This window comes from Eretmochelys imbricata, chromosome 5, assembly GCF_965152235.1.
Source record: "Eretmochelys imbricata isolate rEreImb1 chromosome 5, rEreImb1.hap1, whole genome shotgun sequence".
Classification (NCBI taxonomy): Eukaryota; Metazoa; Chordata; order Testudines; family Cheloniidae; genus Eretmochelys; species Eretmochelys imbricata.
In genome coordinates this window covers 93,741,467-93,767,264 of record NC_135576.1, presented here as the reverse complement: position 1 = coordinate 93,767,264, position 25,798 = coordinate 93,741,467, and the positions used below count along the sequence as shown (strand labels likewise).

The window sequence follows — 25,798 nt, the reverse complement described above, 5'->3', positions numbered from 1 at the left end:
TCAATCTTAATTCTTCGCCACATCCCTACTGTAATGTAAACATCCTTTCTACCATTGTCCATGGTATTCTCTCTCAATACAGATGAAACTCTATCTCTTCCTACAAAACTCTTCATTAACAGTTGCATTTGGGATTGACATGTGACTCTGCTAGAAACTATATCTGGATGAGAGCTGGTTGGGATGGGGGAGAGGTGAATTTGAAAAAAAAATAGGAATATTTTTCCTGTATGTATAATATATACACATTTAATTTTTTAACTTAAATTCATTGAAATTTTTCAGAATTTCAGACAGCTGTGCCTAGAGTCCTAGGGCCAGATTTTCTTGCATTCCAGCCTCTGTGCACAGCTGTTGTGGCACAAAGGGGTAGGAAAACATCTGGATTGGGCCAGCTGAGACTTGCTGCTGATAATGGGGCACTCTTAGCTGGTCTAAAACCAGTATATTTGGTTCCTGAACCAAATGTTTCTCCCAGTACAGGAACATGTTGTTGTTTGGAGGGGGAGAGGTATGGTGGGAAGTAGCTGGAGTATCTGGCTATCTGCAGCCTGCATACGCTTGGTGTGCAAATTGGTCCTAAAAATCATGACAACTAATAGGATCTTGACACACCCCAACTCCTGCACTGTGCTAAGCCAAACAGCTGAGCCAAACTGCACAGCAGAAAATCTGGGTCTTAGTTTTGAAATATAGTTCAGAGCTGACCTCTCAAAGTCTCCTGTTCCACTATAGCATAAAGACACCATTATACCTGGTGGATCCTTGTGATGTGAGGTCTTGCCTATACTATACTCAATTCAGCTTCTGGCTATAGATCAGAGAACAATACACTCCCCATAAAGGCCTCAGATCTGGCTGAACCCTCTTCTGCACAAATGCAGTGACGTCAACAATTAGCCTATACTGTGGAAACCATAATCTCCAAAGCGTGTGCGTGTTTTTTTTTTTTTTTCTAGTATGGCATTCATTTCTGTAGTCTCATCAGCACAGTGCAGCTCCAGCTAGGCTCAGCTACTCAAGTATGGATCTGATTGTAGGATTGGGACTGATTCTGTTTTAAATCAATGTTTTCAAATAAATATCCCTTAAAACTTTCAGGATGTAGCCATCCTAACTGATAACAGAAGTAAAGCATCACTCAAAGCAAGATAATATAACGGCTGAAGCTTGTAAACTGTGTTTGATGGAACTGTTTAAACTATTAAAATTTACATTTTTAGGGATTGAAATAATTAACTTTCACATTTTTGACAGACGTGAGAATGGAATTTTGAATTTCCTTCCCATGGTTGAATTGCTCTGAAATGTATCAAGAAGGGGAATCTTCGTTTCCTGTGATGAGGAAGCAGTGTGACTACTGAAATGCATTCCTTTCCTTTTCAGTACATATCTTTTATTTAACAAGATTCTGTTGTAAGGAAAAGGTCCTGGGTTTTAGGATGGAGCATATTTTCAACAGAAGAACACACTGCCCTGATGAATTAAAGAAAGGCAGGTCTTGGAGCAGTTCACTTTGGGGAAGGAGGGACTATGGTATGCATCTAGGAAGGTAGTTACTTAGATAAAATGCTCCCCTCTACCTCCTTTCACACATCCACACAGCAGTTTACTGTCTACTCAGAGATACATTATTTCAAGCCCTGCATGTGGTTGAAGGGTTAGAAAAAAGAAAGGGGAAAAAAAAAGAAAATCTGTGCTTAATTGACTAGAAAACAAATAATTTTATTTTGTTTCTGATCTTCATTTATAGCACCAGCAACAAGTGGTGCAGGCTGTGGAACGTGCCAAGCAAGTGACCATGGCAGAACTGAACGCAATCATTGGGGTATGTGGTCTTTCCATTTTAGCTCTAAGTGTTTGTAATTAGCTCTTTTTCTTTATTTAAAAAATAAAAGTTAAAAATTTGTTCCATCAACTGAACAAAAGTTGTGGACGGCAGTAAAGTTAAGTAGTCTGACTTAATCTGCATAAAAACTGATTGCTACATAAAAACTTTATTGAACCGTGGCCATAAGGTGAATAGTGTAACTGTTTTATCCATCCCTCTGGGAATCACCTTTTTTTTTTCGTAGTTTTCTTTTTTATTTATTATTTTTTTTAAGGAAAACTTTTTTCATTTGCTTAGTGCTGTTCAGTCTGCCTCTGTAACTACCTTTTAGGTAGCATTTGATTTGCACTGCTACTGAATGAGGGTTTTTACCTCCCTCCTCCCTCCAGTCCATGTGCGTGATGGCCAAAAATAGCGAGTATCCACTTTGTAGATCACTTTATTAAAATAAAAAATCCCCTCCCCCCCAATCTACAATTAAATGACAGTTCTCAAAGGAAGTGATAGGTGCCATGCTCCCAACTGTCTGAAAAATACAGGGCCCCTCGTCTGAAAACATTTCTGGCAACAGTATAGCATAGTGTAGAAGTCCTGCAAGGTTTTAGGGGTTTGGGCAGCCATAATGTTTATGTCTTATGACTCAAGAGGAAAGGAAAAACAATTAAATATTGGCTGTTCACATTGCATAAAATAAAGGTGAGAAATCATAGCTTAATAGCACATTATTCACATCTATAATTATGCAGCTGGTGCAAGCAGTTGTTTAAGCTATTCTTATGAAGATACTACAACTGTACTTTCCTTTTTCTATCCCCTCCAAAATGCTTTTTCTTTTGTGTATAGATTATACACAGATCTTTCCTTTTTTTATTCAGTGTATCAAACACACTTTGAAATGCTAATTATTCCATTTACTTTCATTAAAATTCAAATTGCTGAGTGAAGATGTGGATAAGGGTCGCCAAATAATCAATCTGAAGTGAAGATATTGCTTCAATTATGCCTCTGTCTTTTAACAAGGAAATCGGGACTCTCTGATCATTGCTGACGGTAGCGTAGAGCAGTTGTCTGATTGTAGCTTGTTTTTAATAGTCTGTTTCTAACTCTATTTTGTATCCCTCTGACCACAAGAATATACTGGTAGTCAATTAGAAGATATAAATGGAAAAGAGTAACCTTTATTTCCTGTGAAGTGCCCCTTGGAAAGAAGGGGATGAATCAGAGCGAGTCATGTAGAATCATGAATAACATTTGTTGTATGTCTTTTACGCTCCAGTGGGGAGAGTGGGAGATGAATAATTTCCCAATTAATTTTCATTACCTAACCAAAATACTGCCTACTATTAACATTCTTTGCATAAAGTAAGTTGCGAAAGATTGGATTTTTTTTTTTAAAGGTATATGTGTATGTGCTGCATGTCTCTGTGCATTGCATTGTGTGTGTGCCCGCATGTATAAAGCGTACTTTATAAAATTGTATATATAAAGTTGTGTGTGTGTGTGACTCAACATTACATTTCTTGAAGAGTCTATAATATGTTTACTTTCTACCAACTAGAGAATCAGGTATTAATGTAAAATGTGTGGCATTATTACAAATGTTGCAGATTTTACTTGTTGGTTTAAAGTTCTATCCTACTTTCCATGAACCACTAAAACACACACACACACACACACACACTAAATATAAACAAATAGAGTGGATGCTTATTCAAGAGTTTGGTGATCATCTTCTTTTCTAAAGGACAGAACTAAAGTTCCTATTTTGTCCAAGACTCTCTGAGCCTACTTTTTCAGATTGATTGAAATTCTACCTGGCCCAGATTTCCTAAAGGCTGTAATTTGTGCCTTGAAGAAGATAACTCCCCTTTTACCTTCCCCACAAAAAATACTTTGTACTTACTGTATTTCTTTTGTACACTCTTTTGATTTGGAAAGGTGGGGATATTTTATGTGGATCTCTCGTAGTTTTTGATAGAACTGCAATATTCCTGACCGAAAAATTCTTGTTTTGTGATTTAAATTATTATATAAAAGGAGTAATCTGATAGAATCTTTAGGAGATTTATTAGGAAAACTGATTGAATAGGATAGCAAGTTATCAAATCAGCATACGTTTTAGTTGTATGGATACCCCTGAATAAAGCTATATGGGTATACCTGCACAGAAAATAGAAGCAAAATTATGACTGTAGCACTAGCACTAGAAAAACTCTGACACACTTAAAATGCATACCAATAAAAAAGCAAAGAACATAATTAGAACATACAACTTCTTTTTAAAAAACTCTAATTATGCTCTGTCTTGTGTTAGTTTGCAGTTTGCTATATCTGCCAGAGTTCCTGCTGTTGTAACATTGTGGTGTTTTTAAAAGGATCCACTACTCAGTGGCTGTTTACAATTTTTTAAAAAAAATAGTCTTTATAATAACCATTTAGTTCTGAGCTGGAGTTGTACTGGACTTAGAGTTTTTAAAATATAATTGTGGATAACAAGTTTCTGTATACTGAGGGCCCTGTATAATGCTTAATGTATACTGAGATCCCAGGGCAAAAGCCCTTTTTGGTTTGAATGGTGGACTGCGGCTTAGGATTTCAGAATTAGATTCTATGAGAGTTAAAGAGATGGCACAAGAAAAAAATGAATGGGCACGAATTATATGAGTTTTTCTCTTTGAGGCTCATGTATATATTTTTACACGAATGTACTCGGATTTAATGAAATCTGATGAAGCATCTTCTTTTTAACTTTGCAGTATTATTCTATCTTCATTGGTAAATGAACCAAATCACTGATCCATGCAGTTTAAATGCAAAATACTGAAGTGAGCCTGGAACCTGGAGAGACTGCTTGTTCTCTTGACAATAAGCTAGTTGTGTTTAATGGAATGAAACATGGTTATAATGACTTCTTTCACAGGTCATGTTCAGTTTAAAACTGTTGACAGATTGAAACAAGTTAAATTTTTTTTTTAAGAAATGGTGAAGGGTGGGGGGAGGACAAAGTACCTAGATATCCTAAATACACCAGAGAAGTATTTTAAACTTAAATGAATGCAGACTTTTTAACTGATGTTTGCAGTAGTCTATATTGTTGATTAGAGATCTTATTCTGAGTCAGTTCTCTTGAACAATTTGAACCCTTCCAAGTTCACGCTGTTGGGATAAGGAATCTTATGTTTCAGTTGATCTTGTCATGTGCCACTGTGTTTGTTTTTAAATTAGAAACAGCAAGATCATACTGTTGGAGCAACACACATTGTAGTCTTAAATCAGTAATATGATCTAATTAGGAATGATGTTTTAATTTCCTGCATTATTAAACAGTCATCTAACTTCCTTAAAATATTTTTAATCCATTATTCTGTATAATCAGAACATGCTGTGTGAATGTGGTTGCGTTTTAATAAAGGGAAAAGGCACTAATGTGTAATCAGAGTAATTATTTTTTTTCTGTTTGTGTATCTTCAGTATGCATATTTAAAACTGTATATATGTTCAACTGCACTTAGGTAGTAAGACCGAAATGGAGGCTACCATTCATATGCGTGTTTATCACAGAGAGAGAGAGAAATGTACTAAAATCCAAAAAAGAACAGGTATGTGATAGTGTTCAAAGAAAAAGCAGTTTAGCACAAGATATGCTGAACCTCCATTTTTAGCAGTGACATTTTAATGATAGGAAGTCTGCAAAATTATTTGCCATCAATTGTGAAGGCAATAACAAGCCTTGGTGGTTTTTCACACTCTCTGTGTTAAGTGCTTTCAGAATGACAGCGTAAACTGTGTTAGAGAACTCCAAGGAAGTAAAACTGATTAAAATGTTCATGCTTGAATGGTGCTGATGGAATAGTTCATTTGGACTTTCTCTACCTCCTGCAGCTCAAGCTGAAATATTAAAATTCAGTGGATTTAAATCTCTCTCCCCTCAGCTCAGGAAAAAAACATTACATTTTAATAGGTTTTAAACTCATAATTCATTGGCTTGGAGCAGCACTATTAAATCTATTTAAATATTACTTGTATTACTAAGGATATGATTTAAATGATTTTGCCTTTACCGATCTATATGTTTGAGTTTAAAAAAAAAAGCTTTGGTTTAATTTGTAAGCATTTTGTTTTACTATGTCAGTTTTTTAAAAATAAGATTCTGTTTTTAAAGTTACTGGCAGTTGCTGGAAAAAAGACCCTTTTTATATTGTGACATATAATTATCAAGCTATCAAGTTCCCTCTTCAATACACCAGTTATCAAAATTTCCATTCCGTGTTTTAGACTGAAACACTTGTTTGCTTGAGCTCGGAAGCTGCGTGGTTTTTTTTTCTTTTTTCTTTTTTAGGTGAGTAGTCCATCAGCCAAACCGCTCATACTTTCACAGCAGAAGTGTGGAACAATGACTCTTAAGAAAACAATATGTCATCTTTTATACATTCACAGATATGAGGATCTTAGAAAGCGGTGTGGTGTAGATAAGTGCACACAAGTTCTAATAAAAACTTAGCATCAATGCATGCTATTATTCCCTTGGCGCCAGTGGTCCAGAGCTCCTGCTGCTAAATGCTAATGCATTTTTGCACTGGTGCTTAACATATAGAGCAATTTCTGACTCCTTGTGCAAAGAGTCTTCTCTCTGCCTTTCAAATGAGATTACAGTGTAGGTAAGAGTAAGGGCCTCTGGTCTCAACCAGATCCTCAGATGATGTAATCTGGTATAGTTTTGCTGAAGATGCACTGAGAATCTGGCCCTGGATCTTTAGAAGGGAAGAGGAGCTAGCTTTTCCTCCAGATCTAAACATCTAGACATTGTATCTATTTGTGGGAGGGGCAAGCGAAGCTTTTTCTCTATAGATTGTGGATGTTTTAATTTCAGTTTGTTCAATAAAGCCATTCTTGCCAATTGTGTACATTCGAAGATGGGAACTTCTGAGAGGAAGGAGGGTGCAGTATGAATTAGTAAATGCACTCTGACCCGTGTGCAACAATGATTTCTCTCTCTGTCTTTTTTGTTGTTTGATCAAAGGCTCTGCCCATATTATGCAGTGCTTGGAGTTTAAAGGCTGTAAAAACAAATTGGCCACCTGCTGTATACTGTACACAGATTGTTATGGTGAGAAGGCAGAAGAGGAGGTTGGCTCAATGGTGTATCTGTTTTGTGTTGTATTTATTTGCATCGTGTGCCCAAGGAAATATTGAAATGCTCTGTGTCGTATTTAATTACTGTATTCAGTGTTTGTGTATTGAAAGTGCAAGATGCGTTGGATCAAATGGCTTGCAATTTGTGACGGTATCTAGTGCTTTCAAGTGTATTCTTTATCCTTTTGAGTTTTGATGATTTAACCGGGTGCAGAAGGCTGTAACATTGGTAACTTTTGAATTATTCATCTAAAATCTGGATAGGTCGCAGGTAGGGTTGCCAATCCTCAAGGATTGGCCTGGAGTCTCCAGGAATTAAAGATTAATCCTTTAATTAAAGATTGTCATGTGATGAAGTCTCCAGGAATACATCCAAAATCGGCAACCCTAGTCCTGGTTGATGCTGTTCTTGGGGTGGTTGGGTTTCCCGCCACGTCCAGGTGCCAGCTACAGAACCTTATAGCAGTTGAAGCATGATATAAACAAGTCTCCTGCTCTCCTCAGCGCTTGCTGTAATTCAGAAGGCCTGAAAAAATAAGAGAACCTGAGTCCTCTTTAGGATTTTTTAGGCAGTTAATTTTAATGCAGATGTTGATTGTTTAGTATTTCCTTTCAGGGGTGCGCAAACAATTTGTATAGTGGGGGTGCTGAAAGCCATTGAACCAAACTGTAAACCTTGTGTATGGTGGAAACCACTTGAAGCCAGGGGGTGCAGGAGCACCCCTAGTTCCAGCACCTATGTTTCCTTGACAACTGTTCCTAGTGTATATATTTTAAAAGAGCCTTGTTATGTTTGGAACAGAACCTAGCCATTTCTCTGCTCATGCTGGGTGTCCTAATTGTTGAATTATATTGAACTGTCTTCACCAGAGTACCCCGTGACATGCTGCAGTACAGGTTGCAAATCACTTACTACCTCCCACTCACCAATGAGTGGAGTCCGAGGTCTTACTCATTGCGATTTAAATAAGTGCATATGGCATGATCAGTGTCATATTTGATCAGGGGAAGCTATGGCTTCTGACTCCACGTTTCTCAAGGTCTTCAAAATCATTACAACTAAGTTGTGTGACCACCATATCTTTTTGAATTGTAGTCTTTACAGGTATGTGAAGCCCTGTGGAGAATTTGCTTCAAGTTCTGTGGCAACAGCGTGTGTTGTTGCAGACAACCACATGCAATATTTTCCCTCTAACTGTTTTTTGTAAGCTAGCACTTCATGCAAAGGAGAAAAGAGGGAGAAAAAAATTGCTTAGGAGGTCTGTAATCTAACACGCACAAGTTGCTGACATACCAAACCTAGGATTTGTCATTCCACATCAGACCATTGGTCTATCAAGCACAGTATGTTGCCTTCAGCAGTGGCCTACACTGATGCATCAGAGGGAGAATGTATTTTGTAATACACCTATGTGATTGTGCAGTATGGTGTGGGTGGAGATTTCCTAATGATCATATCCTGGATAATACTCAGCTGGAAACATAAGGATGCAAAGATACCAGGGGGAAATGCAGTTGTCTTTACATGAGCCTGCCTGGGGAATAATGTGAAGTCATTATCAAGAGAGTCATGGTTTCTTTAAAACTAGTGTTCTAAAATAATCTCTAAGTACACTGTACACCCATGATATAAACTTTTTTTTCAGTTGTATTTTGTAGGCTGGAGCACTCAAGAATTAACAGGGCCCTGATCCAACAGAGCACTTAAGCACATATTTATCTTTAAGCACAAATAGGTCTGTTGACTTTGATGTGCCTAAAGTTAAGCGTGGGCTAGCCTGAGGTCTAAATTATTGGAGAAAGAATAATATAGAAAAAGAAAATATTTAGGGGCATTAGTGTGTGGCAGAAGGAATAAAACAGACCTTATTTGAAGTTCAGATTGTTTGTAATTATTTTGTTAGTGGGTGATGCATTAGCTAAGACCATTCCTTGCATACTGTTTACAATTTTGCAGGGTCTTATTTCCCGTGTACCTGTGCAGCCCACATCACTAACATGTTTAAACACCTCACTAATGTTAATTAATTTATCCTAAAAACCCCATTGTGAAGTAAGAAGGTACTACTTTCTCCATTTTAAAGATGTGGAAACTGAGGCACGGAGATTAAGTGGGTCACCCAGGATCTCTCACGCAGTCTGACAGATCTGTAAATTTAACCCATCTCTTCATAGTCCAAGTCAAGTGCTTTAGCAACAGGAGCTTTCTTTACCCAAGTTGTTGTATGCGGAAACTGCCCTAGAGGGCAACAAAAATTATTCTGGATTTTGGTTATTTGAATAATGGAGACGAGAGTAGAGAGACTGGAGTGCTGAAATTTTAGAAATAAAAGGACATAGGTCCTAATTACAGCCCTATGTGAAGAACTGGCAGTGTATCCACTTACGTCAGTACTGAATTGTGGTCTGTGGGTTCAACCCTTCTCTCCCTGAGATCAATGGGAATTTTTTAATTGGCCTAAATATGAGCAGAAGTGTAACACAAGTGGAGATCTCCTGAGGAACAGAATATATTGAAAAGAATGGATTGATGCCAAGAAGTTGCCTACTAACAAATTTCTGTCCCAAGTAAAAGATGTGCTGAAGTTGAAGGTAGAGTGTGTGTGTCTGTCTGTCTAAAAATAGGCATATAATATAAACATTTAAATACTTAAAAATGTTGCACAGTATAAGAATTAGTCACTGTGGATATTAGAAATAGCCATCAAGCAGTTCTATGCCTAGCAGTTAAAAACAGGAGGATGAAGAATCATTTTAGATGTAAAACACGATAAACAAATACAAACCTATGTGTTTTTAATGTCGACCCTTGTGTTCTTACGTAACTCAGACTAACTCAGTGTGGCTCTTTGCCCTCCTCTAGTGGCTAGACCTCATAGAGGTTTGAGTATATTGCTGACTCCATGCTAATGGCTCAAGCAATACAGGCTCACTTTTTAGATCCAAAGGCCGTAAGTTCAAACTTGTACATCATGAGGGGCGTTGCTAAACTCTTCTTCTACCCCCTAAAGGTTCTGTAGTATGTGACTCATGAATCTCATGTGGCATTCCTTCAATTTTCCGTAGATCAGTGGTTCCATACTTTTGCATACCAGGAACCCATTTTACAACAGAAGTTTTAGGACCGCCTATTTTGTAGTTTATGAACCCCCTCCAATCCAGCCATAAAGAAAGGGGTGTGGTTGCAAACTTCCCTCCCTTTCTCCCACCAGACCTTTCTGCAGCCTCTAAGTTACAAGTGCATGACACAGACCCTCCACAGTCTCTTAGGCAACAGGCATTGTGCAAGGCAACACACACAGAGGAGGTATGGAGATTAAATCCATTTCCCTCAATGGGTGGATAAGGTGTGGATAGAGCATCTAGCTGAAATAGGTGTTGCTACTTCTATGCACCCCATGTGTGGGCAGTGAATGTGTGTCATTATAGTCCCATTGTCACCATTCCTAGCCCTCACCAGACCACCCTCATCCTTCTGTTCTCCATGCTGATCTGTGCTTAGTTGTTGTTGGTCCCAGTGCCCCTGCCAATATCCTGCACAGTGGAACCTTGGAGGTTCTTCTGCATTTGGAGACTTCTGCCTTTTCTGTTGCAATAGGTGAATTTCATCCATGAAGAATGAAAGTTCCCTTTCATTAGTTAACAGTTGACAGTGGTGACATTTTTTTAAAAAGGGCTTAAGTGGAATAATTTATTCAGGAATTTCTGCCCTTTATCAAGAAGCTGATGCCAAATAGTGTTGTTCTCTTCTCTTCCCTGCCATTCAGGCCCTAGTCTACACTAGAAAATTAGGTCGGCATCACAGGTGTTGGCTTCCAACTTTCCCCAGGGGTGCTCAACCCCTTCTTGGCCCGCAAACCCCCTCCCCTGCTCCACTCCACCCCTTCCCCCAAGACCCCACCCCCACCCCGCCTCTTCCCACTCAGTTCCGCCCCTCCCCCAAGCATACCCCATCCCCTGATCCTCCCCCTTCCTCCCAGCACCTCCTACATGCCACAGAACAGCTGATCCACAGGAGGGAGGGGGAGAAGTTGATTGGCTGGGCCACTGGTGGGCGGGAGGCACTGCGGGGGGTGGGAGGGCAGCTTGGCTGCCGGTGGGTGCTAAACACCCGCTGATTTTTTTCCATGGGTGCTCCAGGGCTGGAGTCGGTGGCTCTGGTCAGCATAATGACGTCGCATAGGGGTGCAAAAATTCCACATCCCTGAGTGGTGTGGTTAAGGTGATCTACATCCCCATGTAGTCAGCACCAGGTTGTTGAGAGAATTCTTCCATCAACGTAGCTACAGCCTCTGGGGGAGGTGGGATTACCTATGCCAATGGGAGAATGCCTTCCGTCCGCTGCAGCATTTAAAACATAGACATGACCTTAGTTATAATTCAAAAATGTGTGGGTGGGAACTCCTGTAATTTTACATAAGATCCTGATTCCAGATGCTCTGCAAAAATGTGCACACCGAGTTTTGCAAGTGACTAAACATGTTCTTTTATAAAGTGTTTGCTGCATTTCTTTGGCTGAATCTTTCTTTTTGTTGTTTGTTTGTTTGTTTGTTTTGTTTTCCTTTTATAACCCTAAGCTATTTTGTTGATTAAGAAATTGCTGTACAAAATGGATTAATGGTGATACATAGTATCTGTATTCAAGATCAAGAATGGAAATGTACTCCTATTTTGTCTTTCATCCCACTTGGTGTTTCTGAGTTTATTTTCTTTCTAGACCATCCAAAGAATCCTGGAGGCACTTGGGTAATATGTGCTTCCAAGAGTTTCTTCAGTATTGTGTGTGTGTGTATATATATATATAGTTGTTTTAAATAGCCTTTATTATTATATTATGACAGTCACGATCACCCCCCGCCCTCATAGTTGTCCACGTCTGCCTCCCTTTCCTTCCTTCACGTTGTCCAGTGTTCTAGGATTTAAATCCATGACTGTGAATTAATAAGAAATTTGCTACTTGTTTTTTTTCTGTGGTCTTTAGTCCCTCTGTCCCCTTTTTGCCTCTTTTACTTTCTCTACCCGGTCTTTCCCTACTACAGGCATTCATTGAAAGCACTCTTGTTCCTCTTTGTGGTCAGAAATAAAATCCATCAGCTTTTTCCAGTAAATTAGCTCTGTGTGTGAGAAGGAACTGTTCTGAGAGCTCACCTGTGTCTGATACCCTTCCTTCCACTCCCCATACCAAGCATTCCAATTTTCAAAGTGATGGCTCTCTGTGTAGTGAGACTTTGAAGAAATCAGGTCATCTTCTGTGTTACATGCATGCTGCTACTTCAGTTACAGCAAACCAATCTTATATATTGCATGCATTTGGCAATATTTTTCATCTTAATGGAGGGGCTGTTGCATGGATCTCTTTTGCAGCTGATTTTACCATGTCTTTTCTCACTGTTAGATGATTCATTACGTAATCAGAAAAATCTGGGGGTGGGGGAGTTGTGTGGCATTACCTCAGAAGGGAGACCTGTGTGACTGTTGGAGGAAATATACAACTAGTGATAATTGTGGCAGGTGATATTAAGAGGTCTGTGCATGTCATGTTAAACACAAGACTTCTAAGACAGTGTCTTTCTAATTCAGAGTCATGGGTGCCAAAGTATTCTAATCTCTTATATTTAATTGCTTTACTTGCTAATCTTTGAACCAGATATTGACATTAACCACTTCCGCCTCCATGGTTTTTGTCTTTTTCTTTTTCCTTCCTTTCCCTTTCACCTGCTTCAGTTTTTTGTAGCTGTTTTGTATGTGATGCTGTCTTAATTATGATTTCACCTGAGCAATCATTTAATCTATGAAATCTAATAAGAATTTTTTTTTTCTGGATACTTCCTTGATGTTTTCCCCCTCCCCTGCTCTGTTGCAAGGTGTGTGTGTGTGTGTGTGTGTGTGTGTTTTCACAAGCAGAGAATATAAAGTAGGTCTTCGAGAGATTCATTTGTTCACATCAAAAATGTCTCCAGGTTAGAGGAGGATGTTTGGATAATAGCAGTGAGTTTTCAGGGTCTATAAAGGGAAAAGCGATAGATTACTCTGACACAGAGCTGCTTGGAAAGTATCCAGTAGACACTTGAATCCTTTCCAGGAAAATAGGCTTTGATTGTGCTGACTATAACAAGAGAACATTAGAAGCTAATTTGTTAGTGGGTTTATTATTGCATTTTACTATACATTTGATTTCTTTTTTTTTTTTAAGATGGGGAGGGGGGAGGAAAGAGAGTTAACTTAGCATCAATGTTTAGAATCTCCTTGGTAGAAATCAGTGATATTCAGTCTCCAGATAGAGAAACTTTTTGTAAAATACTTTAAACTTTCCATTTAGAAGGGACAAGAGTAGTTTCACAATTGTAAACAAGGATGTCACTGTAGAGTATCTGTAAGAAAAATCCTACTGAGAGAATCTCTTAAAATACTGATTAATAATAAACAGATGTTATCTTTTATTTGATATGTTTTTGAATGTTTGATCTCAATTTCAAATACGTAGGTTGTTTCAACAAACATTTTGCTTAATGTACTTTTAAAAAATATTATTTACGTTTTTGGGTTACCTCTTAGTTATTTGATTCCTCTCCACCTTTGTAACAGCACTTGATGAAATAACAAATACATGCAGCACTATTCTATACTGTACTTCTCAGCCAGTTTTAGATGATAAAAGCTTCTTCAATTGAGTTAACTGTTGTCATGATTAAGCACCCAAAATTATTCTGAGCAGTTTACAGTACAAATAGAAAGAAGTATGTCCTGCCTTAGAGTTTACACTCTTTTATGCCCTAATCCTGCAGACACTTAAGCACATGCTTAACTTTATGTATGTGGATAGTCCCATTGTAGTCCACAGGACTAGGTGTGTGTAAAGCAAACCACATGTACAAGTGTTTCAAAGTGTTATAATTAGGGGGTAACAAATAAAAGGGGGAAAAGGGTAAAGCCACATTTTCTGGTCTTCTGTGTTCAGTTGTGTGACAAAAAGTAAATTTTAAACTGGCTGGAGGTTCCCCTTGGAGAATGCTCTCTGCACAGAAGAATGTCCAGCAGTCCTGTACCAGCTGCCCTGCCCTGCGCAACCCAACCCCAGCGTGAGTGAGAGGAGGGGGAGCGCTGGGTGGGAAGGGCATCCATTACACCTGATCCCCTGCTGACTTACAGTGCTTGCACCGGGGCAGAGGCTAGAGTAGGCCCTGTGCTGCTCTAGCTTCCACTGGGGTCAGGAGGCTTGAGACCAATAAGCCCAGTTGGACACAGCGGAGAATTGGTGTCAGTATGTGTATTATTGTCTTGAGTATAGTTATTCATTCCAAAGGTCACAAAATGACAGTTAAAGATGCACAGAGAACTTCTAGCTCTCACCCCTTGTGCAAATGCTTTACCACACAGCCTTTTAATTTTATGATCATACTACTTTTCCTGCCTCCTTTGTACCCAGGATTAATGGTGTTCTGTGAATGAGGTAGCTGAGCGGCGTTTCATTTTTATCATTTCAGCTTTTGGACCAATGTCTGATTGGTTAACCCTCCCTATAATATGGCAGGGTGCAGGACTTCTCAGAGCCCTTCCTCTTTCTGTGTGCATGAGTACAAATCATAACCACAACTCATAACCTCTTAAACCTGCAGTTCCACTCCAATAAAAGCAGATGTGCACATCCAGTGGGATCCTGAGATATTGTTCCATGAAAATTTCCACTCAGTTTATAAAGTACACATATTCGGTATCCATGGAATGTTGGGAGTTCTATAGTTTGAATCATTTAATACAACCCAGTGTATGTACTCAAACTGTTTTCTTCAAACCATTGCAACTCGGCCAAATCAAATCTCACTTTCCCTTGGCCAGTGGAAGGCATCTTTGGGCTATGGCGAATTTCAAGTTTCTAGCCCCTTCTGCTGAGGTGCATGAGCCGTTCAAAGAACGGTTGCAGATGGGTTATTTTTTTTCCCCTAGCAGAGAAGCTGCCATTTTGTCCTCCCGCTCCTTTCATGCTTGAAGACAGCTCAACTGTTTTTAATTAAACTGGCAGAGAAAACAGATCACTTCTTGACCAAGAGCAAGTGAGCCAAATTTCATCTGAGAAGGTACAGCTTCGAGAAAGTTAGAAGCCACTGAGGAGGAGCCTTTGTAAAGGAAATATGTAGGCAACATCTACCAGAGGTGTCATTATGCATATTGCTTATAACATCTAATTTATTTATAGAAAATGCTAATGCTGTTTGCTGCATCAGCGATACAGAGCATGTTACCACTATAATACTGATGAAAGCAGATGCTTACTTTAGAAATGTCAGTGGAAAAATGGATGGAAATTGGGGGTGGGGAGGAAAATGATAGTCTCCAAGCTTTGTTTACAAATCAAGGTACATCCACCAGACACACGGTACATTGTTGATTTTTGTAGTACTGTACTTCATGAGTGTCCTTTTTCTTGTGTAATTTGGTCCTCAGGGGAATAGTTAATGTTGACATTATTTTCTGTCAGTGTTAACACCCCACTGAGAAGGACAGAGGCTTCTGACTCCTCTGAATTATCATTTGAGGCTCTCTGCAGACCCAGGCAGACAGTGCTGCATCAGTTTATGCGCAGTTCTCTGTTTGGCATCTTTCTCCCCAACACTCTTTTTTAAAAAACAAAACAAAAATACTTAGATGCTTGAGTACTAGGTGTCATTCTCCTAAATAAATCCATCTTGCTGAGTAGCTACAAAGCAGCCACACTCAACCCCTGCAGCTAAACAATGCATCGTTATCTTCTTAAATTCTGAGCAATAAAGCATCCTTCCATAAGAGCATTAAACAAACACACACATTTGATGCTTTCCACAAATAGTGGAACCTTACGAGAATGGTGTTGGCTGATGAGCAGGGATAGAGGGCTGGCTACTCCTTCCTTCTTCCTGGGAGAATTCTACCTTTTTTGTTTTATTGATAAAGGTGGGGTAGGGTAGGATTGGCTCTACCCATCTTGATTCTAAAACCAGTGCTATATTTCAAAAACTATGAAAGGTGTCTGTTTTAAGAGTAGCGTCTTTAGAAAATGCAAACACTTACAGGTAATATTTCAGACAAACTATTCATCATTTTTTATATTTATGCTATTTTAAACCAAACCCACTCTTGATTCAGGTTTACAGCCAGGGAGGGAGGGAGAACTAATTAATGGATCAAGGTTCTTATGAACTATTCAAGTCAGGAGACAGAATGGTGGGTTGTGGGGGTAAATTTTCTATTAAATCAAAGATTTAAAAAAAAGCAGGACCAGATGCCTCACAATTAGAAATTTGATGTGATTTACCATTAGTCCTGAGAAGTGGCAGCTCTAAAAGTAAAAGCAAATTTTAAAGCTAATCTAGTAACTGTAAGAACAAAAATTTGGTTGACTGCCTATTATTGGGTAAGTCTTGAGCTGAGCAGATCCCTGATGGGATATATTTAACGTAACATTCCTCCCCCCCCCCCACACACACACAGACACTTTTTTTTTCTCTTCCCATTCAATAGCTACAACAAACCATCTACCCCACAATGGTTAGTAAAGCACAGAGCTTGATGCAGCCTTGGCTGAGGTCAAGCACTCCAATTCTAACCTCTCAAGGGTTTTTCTCTGTGTTGCCAGTGTACTGGTAAAAATGACTTTAAACTCTTGTCAGCGCAGTTACTGGTGCATGCATCACAGTCCCACTCAAATAAACCTGTCACAACACAGAGTCAGCAGCTAGAGAAGAGTACAAGGGCAGGCCTCTAGCTTTTCATTCGAGCATCACTAAACGTGCACAGAGTGCCCAATTATTTCAGCATTATTGAGCAAGCCTACAGGAGGACCCAAGCCTTGCTACATTAGATTTTCTTTAGTAATTTGCTGAAGTACCGCTGAGGACACTTAAAGGGCTTAAAACGGTGGCTGCAACCAGTTTCCTTTTCTGGATTGTTAATTCAGGTTTTCTCTTTCAAATTAACTCTCACTGCATGCTGTGCAGTAGCGCTGGGAGAACTGTTTAACACTAATTTTCTCAATTTTCAGCTTTTTTCCCCTGCTATAACTGCTGGTATAGTTATTCACATATGTTTTGATTAGACATGTATGTGGTGTGTCTCTCCCTGTAAGAAAAAAATCCATGACTTTTTTCAGAGTAAATCGAGTTTGACCAGAACTGGCGAATCTGTTTACTTGACTCTCAATAATTTTTTTTTCTTGGTTAATTCAAACTCCAATCTAAATGAAATTTAAAGTCAGTATTATGCCCAAATATGTGGTCATCTTTGAAAACACAAAATGTGTGTGTTTATCGACACACATATCTATACGTATTGCTAGGTTAACCCCCCTTTCTTAGAACAAGTTCAATATCTGTGTTTAATTTCTCACAGCAGCAACAACTCCAGGCCCAGCATTTATCACATGGACATGGTCTCCCAGTGCCTCTCACTCCGCACCCCTCAGGCTTGCAGCCTCCAGCCATCCCACCAATTGGCAGTAGTGCTGGCCTCCTAGCCCTATCCAGCGCGCTGGGCGGACAGTCCCACCTACCAATTAAAGATGAAAAGAAGCATCATGAAAATGATCATCAAAGAGGTAGGAGCTGCTAGATGACCACAAGGCTTAGTTTTTTGGTGCTTTTTGCTTTGTCTCTTCTCTAAGAAAACAGTTTTCACAAGAACTCCTATATATTTGCTCCAGTATTTATTACCTAATTGTAGACTGTAAGAAAATGTGTTCAAATGGTGGAAATCAGTGTTTATAAATCTGGTTGTACAATATTAATAATTAACTGTACAGAAAAGTTAATATCTGTGCAATTTATTCTTTAAGACATCATGATTTATTTTCGTCCAAGTATGATAAATGTGTAATTTAATGTAAACTAACTAGTAGTTTTCTCTTTGTATTTTCCCCATGCCGCCGCCTCCTCTTCCTGCTTGTGTTGCTGCTGTTCTGTATGCAGATAGAGACTCCATAAAGGTAGGACTCTATTTCATAGGTGGAAGGAGCAACTTAAAAGAAGTGTGTGGTACATTTTATTGCAGTTTGAACTAGAAATGTACAAAATGTCATGAATTGAGACTGGATTGTGATGTTTGTACTGATGGGCAGAGTCTCACATAGATACAGTATTTCATTAAGAAAGCGTCTACAGTATTTCATTAAGAAAGTGTCTAATAATATACACGTCGAGGATTGCAGGATAATCTTTTAGCCAATGAGTTTAATTATCCCATCTTTTCTCATTGGCTGAGTCTTCAGAATTGCCTCCTGTTCCTACATTTGGAAGAGCAGAGCAGTTCTTAAGTCCCACTTGAGAGCAAAGGGTTGGGAAAATGGGCTAGCAGTTGGTATTAACTAGCCGGTGGAGACTGCCGACCTATGCTCCTGAGTATATTCAAAATATGAACTTGTCTGCAAATGTGGAAAGAAAGAAGTTGAACAAGATGTGGAAATAAAATTTGGTTTTTACCTCCTAACCACTCGGGTTATCCCTGTTAGAAACGGTTTATTCTTTAGCCTTATCTGAAGTGGCATAGGAGACCTGTTGTTTTTTTTCCAAGCCCATGAAAGATGACCATCACATTAACCCCCTCACACTCTTCCCCCTTTCTCCACATCCCCTGAATAATTTCCTGAATTAATCTCTATAGGTAGATAGCATGAGTGTTTGCATAGCCATATAAATCCCAATATTTATAAAGGGTCACATGTACAGAGTGACTTGCATAGTTATGAATGTACTAGTCTATTTTTTGTTTGTATAAGCAAACATACCAGGATGCTTATCCAGACCTGGAACACAATCAAATTGTGTGTGTGAATTTCCTGAATTTTCAAATCAGGGCTTAAAAAATGTACCCATCTTCTACTAGCGTAAGAATAAGCCTAAACAGGCACTATCAAGTATGAAATGGGGGTGGGAGGGGGATGTATTTCTGGCCATGCCTCCCAAAGGAATAAACATTTGTGTACATATAACAGTTGTAACAAATTGTCAGTCAACTTTCTAATAATTTTTATAAAAAATATGTAATTTACTACTAGGGCTGGTTAAATAGCAGAAAAATATTAATTGAATAAATCTGACATAGGTGTGTGGTAATATTGCCAAGTCTAATAGCCAGACGACCATATTTACTGCCCAGGTAGTTACAAAATATTGGTTGTCCAGAGGGATGACACAGGTGATAACTCACTGTCATCACCTATTACTCACTTGAGAAAAAGCTTCTGGGGAAGGGGAAAGTGTCAGGATTCTTACCTGAGTTCTCTGCTTGGGGTTTTGTCTGTCCTATTACCTTCTGGCTAGTAGGTCTCTGATAAATTTTAATCCTTCCTCCCCAAGCTCTTCCCTGGCAACTCTCGATTCCCCCTTCTCACCTCCCAAGTCCCTTGGATGCGACGATGAAAGGGGGTGTTTCTTTGGTCTTGCTGCTGCAAGTCGGGTGTGTCCTCTACTCTACTCTTCCCCAGCCTGCCTTAACTGCCACTGACAACTTCGCCAAGTCACAGCACAATGAAATTGATCTGATTGTCAGTTTTGTTGTTGGCCGCAAAGGGGTCTGAATATTGGCCAGGAACTGTCAGTTTTCAGTGTGAGCAGCAGAGGCACTGCAGCTGTCTGTCTGCAGACTTACAAAGACAACACTGCATTAGTTTTGCTGTCTAATTAAATTCTCTACCACAAGGGTTAGAAACGGGATTTTTGTTATTAAACATAAAGCTTAGGTGGTACAGGAGTTAATGACGCTGCATCTCCTACTCACCCTGGACAAATAGTTCAGTGAATTTTTCAAGCTCTGATTAAAAATCTATAAGTAAATCTGTACACGTTAGACTAAAATTAACCAGGTATTCTCCTCCATCTGTATCATCTAATTAATCTGAAGCCATAATGAAACTTCACTGTTTTCTCATTATGAGTTCTGTGTGCACATTTGCAAAATGCACATACATACACAAAACTGAATGAAGTTCTATTAACATATATAATACACTAATCACTGAACTAAAATAGCATAGTGCTAATAGTACAGGATTAATCCTGCTTCCTATTCTTCCCCCTCATCCAGCCCCCCTCCCCAAAAAAGAGGTGGGGGCTATAGAGCTATACACTATATTTTGTTTTCATGCTGGAAAGGTAGATTTTGTTCCTTTTTGTTTTGCAATTATGTGTAGTGATTCAATGAATGATCATACATACGGCTAGAGAGACTGAGAGAAAGGTGTGACTATTTTGTACTGATTTATTATGGAATGATAGCTATAAATAGATGTTTGTCTTGTATAGTGTTCAAATTATGAGTTGTACTGTGTCAGCTTTTAGGGCTTGCTGCCAGCTTTGCAAGGTGAAATAGTTTGCTAATTTCCTTAAATGTTTTCAGTGATGCCCAGAGTAGCAGTTAGTCGCTTGTTCTATTGATCTGTCCTCCCTTAAGTGGCTCCTGGTTAAGAGAGGCTTTTATGATTGTCTGCTGTGTGACTTGAGATGGTTTTTATCAGCCAGAACATGCCAGTTGCCAGCAGCTGGAGACTGTGTGCTTGTATGAAATAATTTATTCATGCAGGATAATGCTCCTTAACATTTAACAGGTAATGAACGTGACATAAATTTCCTTCTTGCTTTTAATTTTTCCCTTTCCTCTTCTAATGTGCAAACAGGCAGCTCTGATACTCTAAATAATAAGTAATTTTTGGCCATCTGTCAAAAGGAAATTTCAATACAAATTTAAATTAATGGTGCCTGAAATTTTTTATAGCTCCTCTAAAAGCTTCTAATGTGCAGAAAATCCTGAATCTGCTGGTAGTAATTAGTGTAGCATGTAATGAGGATATGGGCAACATTATACAGCCCCAGTGTAACGTTTTGATATGGTAGCAAAATTTTGATTTATACAAGGTTGTGTGGCTGGGTTTAATTGTGAGAGACACTTTAAAGTGTTTTCTTGACGATATAGATTATTAAGCAGGGCAGATTTTAGAATAGCTCATAAAATATAAATTTAGGCTTTACTGTAAGATTCAGGTAATTAGGGTACTTTACCTATTGGTATAAAAAAAGAAGAAGAAAGGAATTTGGTCGTATGCTTCTCTCTCCCCCTTCAAAAAAAAAAAAAAAAATTCTGTTGCCACCAATTCCAGGGCTCTTGACCTGTCAGCCAGTTGTCTTCATTGAACTTGCCCTCCATAATTACACTGGCCTTTACCATACATTTAATTCTGACTGGGGATGAAGGTAACAGTTGATTCACTAATACTGGAGAGTTTAAACTTGAATCCATATAGAGGGATCCACTGTATAAAATTACTCCTTACAGGCAAGAAGGAGGGTGTGGGTCACGAGAGGGGAAGAGAAGGGATAGGTAATACTTCTTATACACAAAATTTTACAGAATCTTCAGGGAACGTGATAAAAAATCCCTCACTCATGTCCTTGCTGAACATTAAAGCCAAAATCAATGGTTGGAACCATGAAGTAAGGCAGGCTGACTTCAAAAGCCAGTTCTTGAGGCAGTGGTGCAAACAAGAAAGACACAATCATATTCCACTTTATATCACCCTTCTAAATGGAACATTTTCTGCCTGATAAACGAAACCAGACTTGGATCCTTCCAGACTCATCTCTGGAGTAAGCAGATGACTGCTGAAACTAATTAAGAACCTTCTAGAAAACATGAGATTGTCCAGCATCAACACAATAGGGTCCAGGAAGGAAGAAAGCTTTTGGAGCATTCTGATTTTTTGTTGGATTTAGTCTTCAGAATCTTTTACAATACAAAGTTAAAGTATGGAAAAACTCAGTACCCAGTAAAATGGGTCTTGGGAACTCTGTGTACAGATACAAAGCCAGCAGGGCAAACAAAAGGGAGAGGTGAATCACAAGGGCACTTCTAGAAGTGCTGATGTCTCAACGGCTGTGATGGAGCATAGACCTTTCTTTTAAAATTTAAATTTACCTTTTACAGAATATTCTTTCTGACTCCTTCTAGCAAGCATTGCAACTCAATGGGGGTTATTTTTAAAGGCTATTCCTAGGCATTTTGCAATGGAAAAACTTGATTCTTGCTGGCAAATTGTTCCAGGATTTTTCCATGTCTATACAAATTGCTCAAAGAGGAGACCTGGCTCTTCTCCTAATTTCCCGCCACCATCCAGCCAGATTTTCCCCTAACAAGAGGTAGCAAGTTCGCCTTGTTCCCTAACAAAGTTCCTTGTGGCAAAATTATCCTGTAAGGAAACCGAGGAAGTATTTGTGAAGAAAAGCACCATCTGAGAGTAAATGATATAAGTTTTAATTGTCTCTCCCTCCTGTGTAGCTTTCTCTATGCTCTGACACCTACAAGAAATGGGCCAACTAATGTCAGCTATTTTGCGGGGCAGTCAGAGATAGCTGATTGTATTGGTTGTCTTCGTAAATTTTTATAAAAGCATTTTGAACCATCATTTTGGGCATATAGCTAAACTATGTAACTGTGCAGTCCTGCTACTGTTAGCCTCATACTCATTACATTCGCTTGTTTCAAATTGGATTGTAAGCTTTTTGGAACAGAGCTCATGTCTGTATTCATACAGTGTCTAGTACAATGGGATCCCAATTCTGCCTGGGGCTTGTGGACTCTGCTGCAGTTAGAAATAAGCAATAATAATAAATTAAAAGTTGCAATCATATTGTTGGAATAAAAGTCTGTTTGAGTTCAGTAGAATACACTTTGTGTAATACGACTGTCAGTTTTTGATGTGATGTATTAAGGCTTCATGCATGTTTTGGCTACATTTTGCCCAATTTGGTGGTAAACTAGTAGAAATCAGTACAAACTCGAGTGGGATGGATAATTGAGTTTTCCATGTGATAAGGTTGCTTTTGTTACCATTTTGAGGCCACAGTCTGTATGAAGGCCTTGATCCAAACAAATCACCAATTACTTCTGAATATATAGGCCTCTCTTCATTATAGTATATAAGTAAGAGTAAGCATGTTGCTCCCCACAATTCTAATTAGGTCTTTTAAAACATTTTTGTGTGAATTTAGTGATCCTGTAAGGAGCAGAGGAGTTAACTATAAACAGGCATCATCAGAATGAAAAAATTCCTATGCATATTGTTGTATTCTTGTGTATTATCTAACTTCATTATGTTTATCTGCTTCCTCATTTTTATGCTGGTAGATGATCTAGTGGGGATACACAAATAGTCTTTTTGTCTAGGTTAGTGACTTTAATGTGAGGCTGAGATGAGTGGTGCTAATATGTCAACCTATGAAGAAGATATGTGTATATGTAAACATTTCTTGAGTATAAATAATTTAAAGGTACCCCAAAATATGTCTAAAGAAACTTAGAGAATTTATTTTCTCTGTTATATTTTCTTTTTATCACACGAACTCCACTCACTTGAAAAGTACTGCAGATATGGGTTAAATTTAAAATATCCCCATTTGAGCTGATGTAGAAGTGTTTTTCACTTGTCTCCTCATCACTGTTTCTTCGTGTGTGTCATACACAAAATGTTCATTTTTATCAAAAAATGCAATGATCCGCATGTGTTTTGTTTTTTTACATTAGTGATGTGCTTATTTTATGTTGAGTATATTTGAGCTACACTTCTCTCCACATAAGGCTAGTTGAATTTTCACTAGGCACACTGATATTTTTGAGTATACATATCAAAGTGTAATTAGTAACTTTTTGTTCTGTTGGCTTGTGATCAAGTAATTTGTTCAGTATTAATTGATATCTGCCTCTGGACATGGAGACAGTGCAGAATGTAACAGGTGCCCTAATTCCTGAAAATGTGTTGTAATTGTTTGTTTGTGGAACAGATGAATAAATATCTTTGGGGCATAGCTGGTCCTCAGGTGGTGAACATAAACGGATTAATGATGTGTTTGGGTGAGACATGTTTGTGTTTTGCAGTCTCGTCCAGTAACTGTCTGCTGAAGCAGAACAAATATTAATTAGCAGGGCCCTGTTTGTTTTCTTGGTCTATCTTACATAGCTGATTTTTGGCACTGCTTTTTAAAAAAATAAAATTTCTGTTATTTGATTAGTAACACGTCACTACATTTTGTAATTTTTAAACAAATTATTTAAAACAGAAAACTTTATCTCCAGGTCAATAGCTCCCTTACAGATTTTTTTAAAAGTTCACTTTTGCATTTTTCTTTCGTTTGGTGTCCTATAACTTGCCTTTTTAAATGAAGCCATTGGAGTATATTTGTTCAGTGTGGAGCATTCATTTAAGAGTAACAGCATGCAATCTGGTTTCAAAAAGTTAGCTTCTCAGGCTATTTTTGATGATTTTATCTCCTGTATATCATACATACATCTCTTGAACTCCTTTTCCCTAGACTGTATACAAACTATACACCACCCTTTTACTCCATCATATTCTATCAGAAGAATTGCCTGCAGTGACAATTTCTGGTGGCTGCATTGTGCATGTATTGGGTGAACTCTTACAATGCTTATCACTTATCAAACTTTATTTTGCCACTTGGTGATTTAAAGTAACTCTCAAATATTCTCTCTCCAGATGCTCACATCACCCAGGAAGCAAACATGTACATGGGTTGTAATTTCTAACCTGAGCAATCATGTCTAATTATTTCCATGGCAACAGACTGTGACGTTAGTAATATAAAATTATGACCTCACATGATAGAGTAGGAAAAGGAAGCTTTCTGGAGTGAAGAGGTGTTGAGGTAGCTGGAGAGGTCTTCTTGAACACAGTATCTTCAATAATGCACTATTTTGAAGAAGAGAGGGAACGTTTTTCTGTACTGTATTCCTTGAAGTTGAAATATAAATGTACAGTCATAATTAGTGTTTAGATGTTGGCATTCACGATTTGCCACAATTTATTCATAGTGAACAAAACCAGAATGAAGGGCATACTTTTTTTCTTCATGTTTAAATGGCTTTTAGTCTAAGTGAAGGGGGAAAATAGGTAGTTTGATCAAAGCAATATCCAGAAGCGGGTCAATTGCTTTCTATTTTAGAGATTTCCCTCAGCTTCATGATCTTTTTTTTCTACACTGAGCAGTTAGTGTTTAATTTTAAATTCTTTTAAAATACTCCATGAATCTCAGTTATTTTGAAATGTCCTTTATTTTAATGCAAATTAATTGATCCATCAGAAACTCTAAACACTTCTTAAAAGGAAAGGAAAAAATAAAAAGAAGGAAGGGGAGAGAAATCACCTTCTGCTACTAAGTAAGTGGTAGAAGAAAAATCAAAACTTCCTAACTTTTCATCTGACCATAAGTCACTGAGCACTAATAGCAGGTTAATATTTGCATTAAATTATACTTACTGCATTGTCTCCCACAATGAAGCAGAAGTATGTTCCCAGTAGAACTCCTGTCTTCTGTTGTCGGCTTCTTAGATTGACTTCGGAAGACATTAGAAGAAATGGTCTAAGTATTTTCATGAGCCATTATGAAGAATTCATAAGTACATCATGAATTACAAAGTGTTAATTTTTGGGGAGGATGGGAGGGACAAAGAAGGGGGGGAAATAAGTATCCCAGTCAGTAAGTACCAGCCAATGAGAGGAATTTCCAAGAAGGTTACACCACCTGTCCCCATCTTCTCTTCCCAATACTGTTCTAATTAAGCTAAATAATTTAAAGTTTGTGTGACTTATTTTATATAGCAATTTTAAAAGTTCTGTGTTTTCTTGAGTGACATTTGGCCTTTTGAAGAACAAAATAAAATTGGAAATGCTAATGTTTTTCAGCCAACTAAGGGAAGAAAATAAAAATGTCACCATGGCAACAAAGCTGCTTTCTAGATGGCGTCCTAAGATATGCCTGAACTAGAAGCAGATGTCTGATTTGAGAATCTTGCCTCCTTCAA

The 25,798-nt window shown here is 38.4% G+C and overlaps 1 protein-coding gene across 4 annotated transcripts in view; it reads left to right on the top strand.

Moving 5' to 3' along the window:
* Positions 1-25,798, top strand: part of LOC144265185 (transducin-like enhancer protein 4) — a 120,833-nt gene that overhangs the window by 50,590 nt on the left and 44,445 nt on the right. Inside the window, exons 6-8 of one of the 4 annotated variants that reach the window (XM_077817544.1) lie at positions 1,754-1,828; positions 17,330-17,531; positions 17,902-17,918. In XM_077817544.1, coding sequence (XP_077673670.1) covers positions 1,754-1,828; positions 17,330-17,531; positions 17,902-17,918 — 294 coding nt within the window. Of the gene's footprint in view, positions 1-1,753; positions 1,829-17,326; positions 17,532-17,901; positions 17,919-25,798 lie in introns of all 4 variants that reach the window. The other 3 variants (XM_077817543.1, XM_077817546.1, XM_077817545.1) reach the window with 3 other exon arrangements.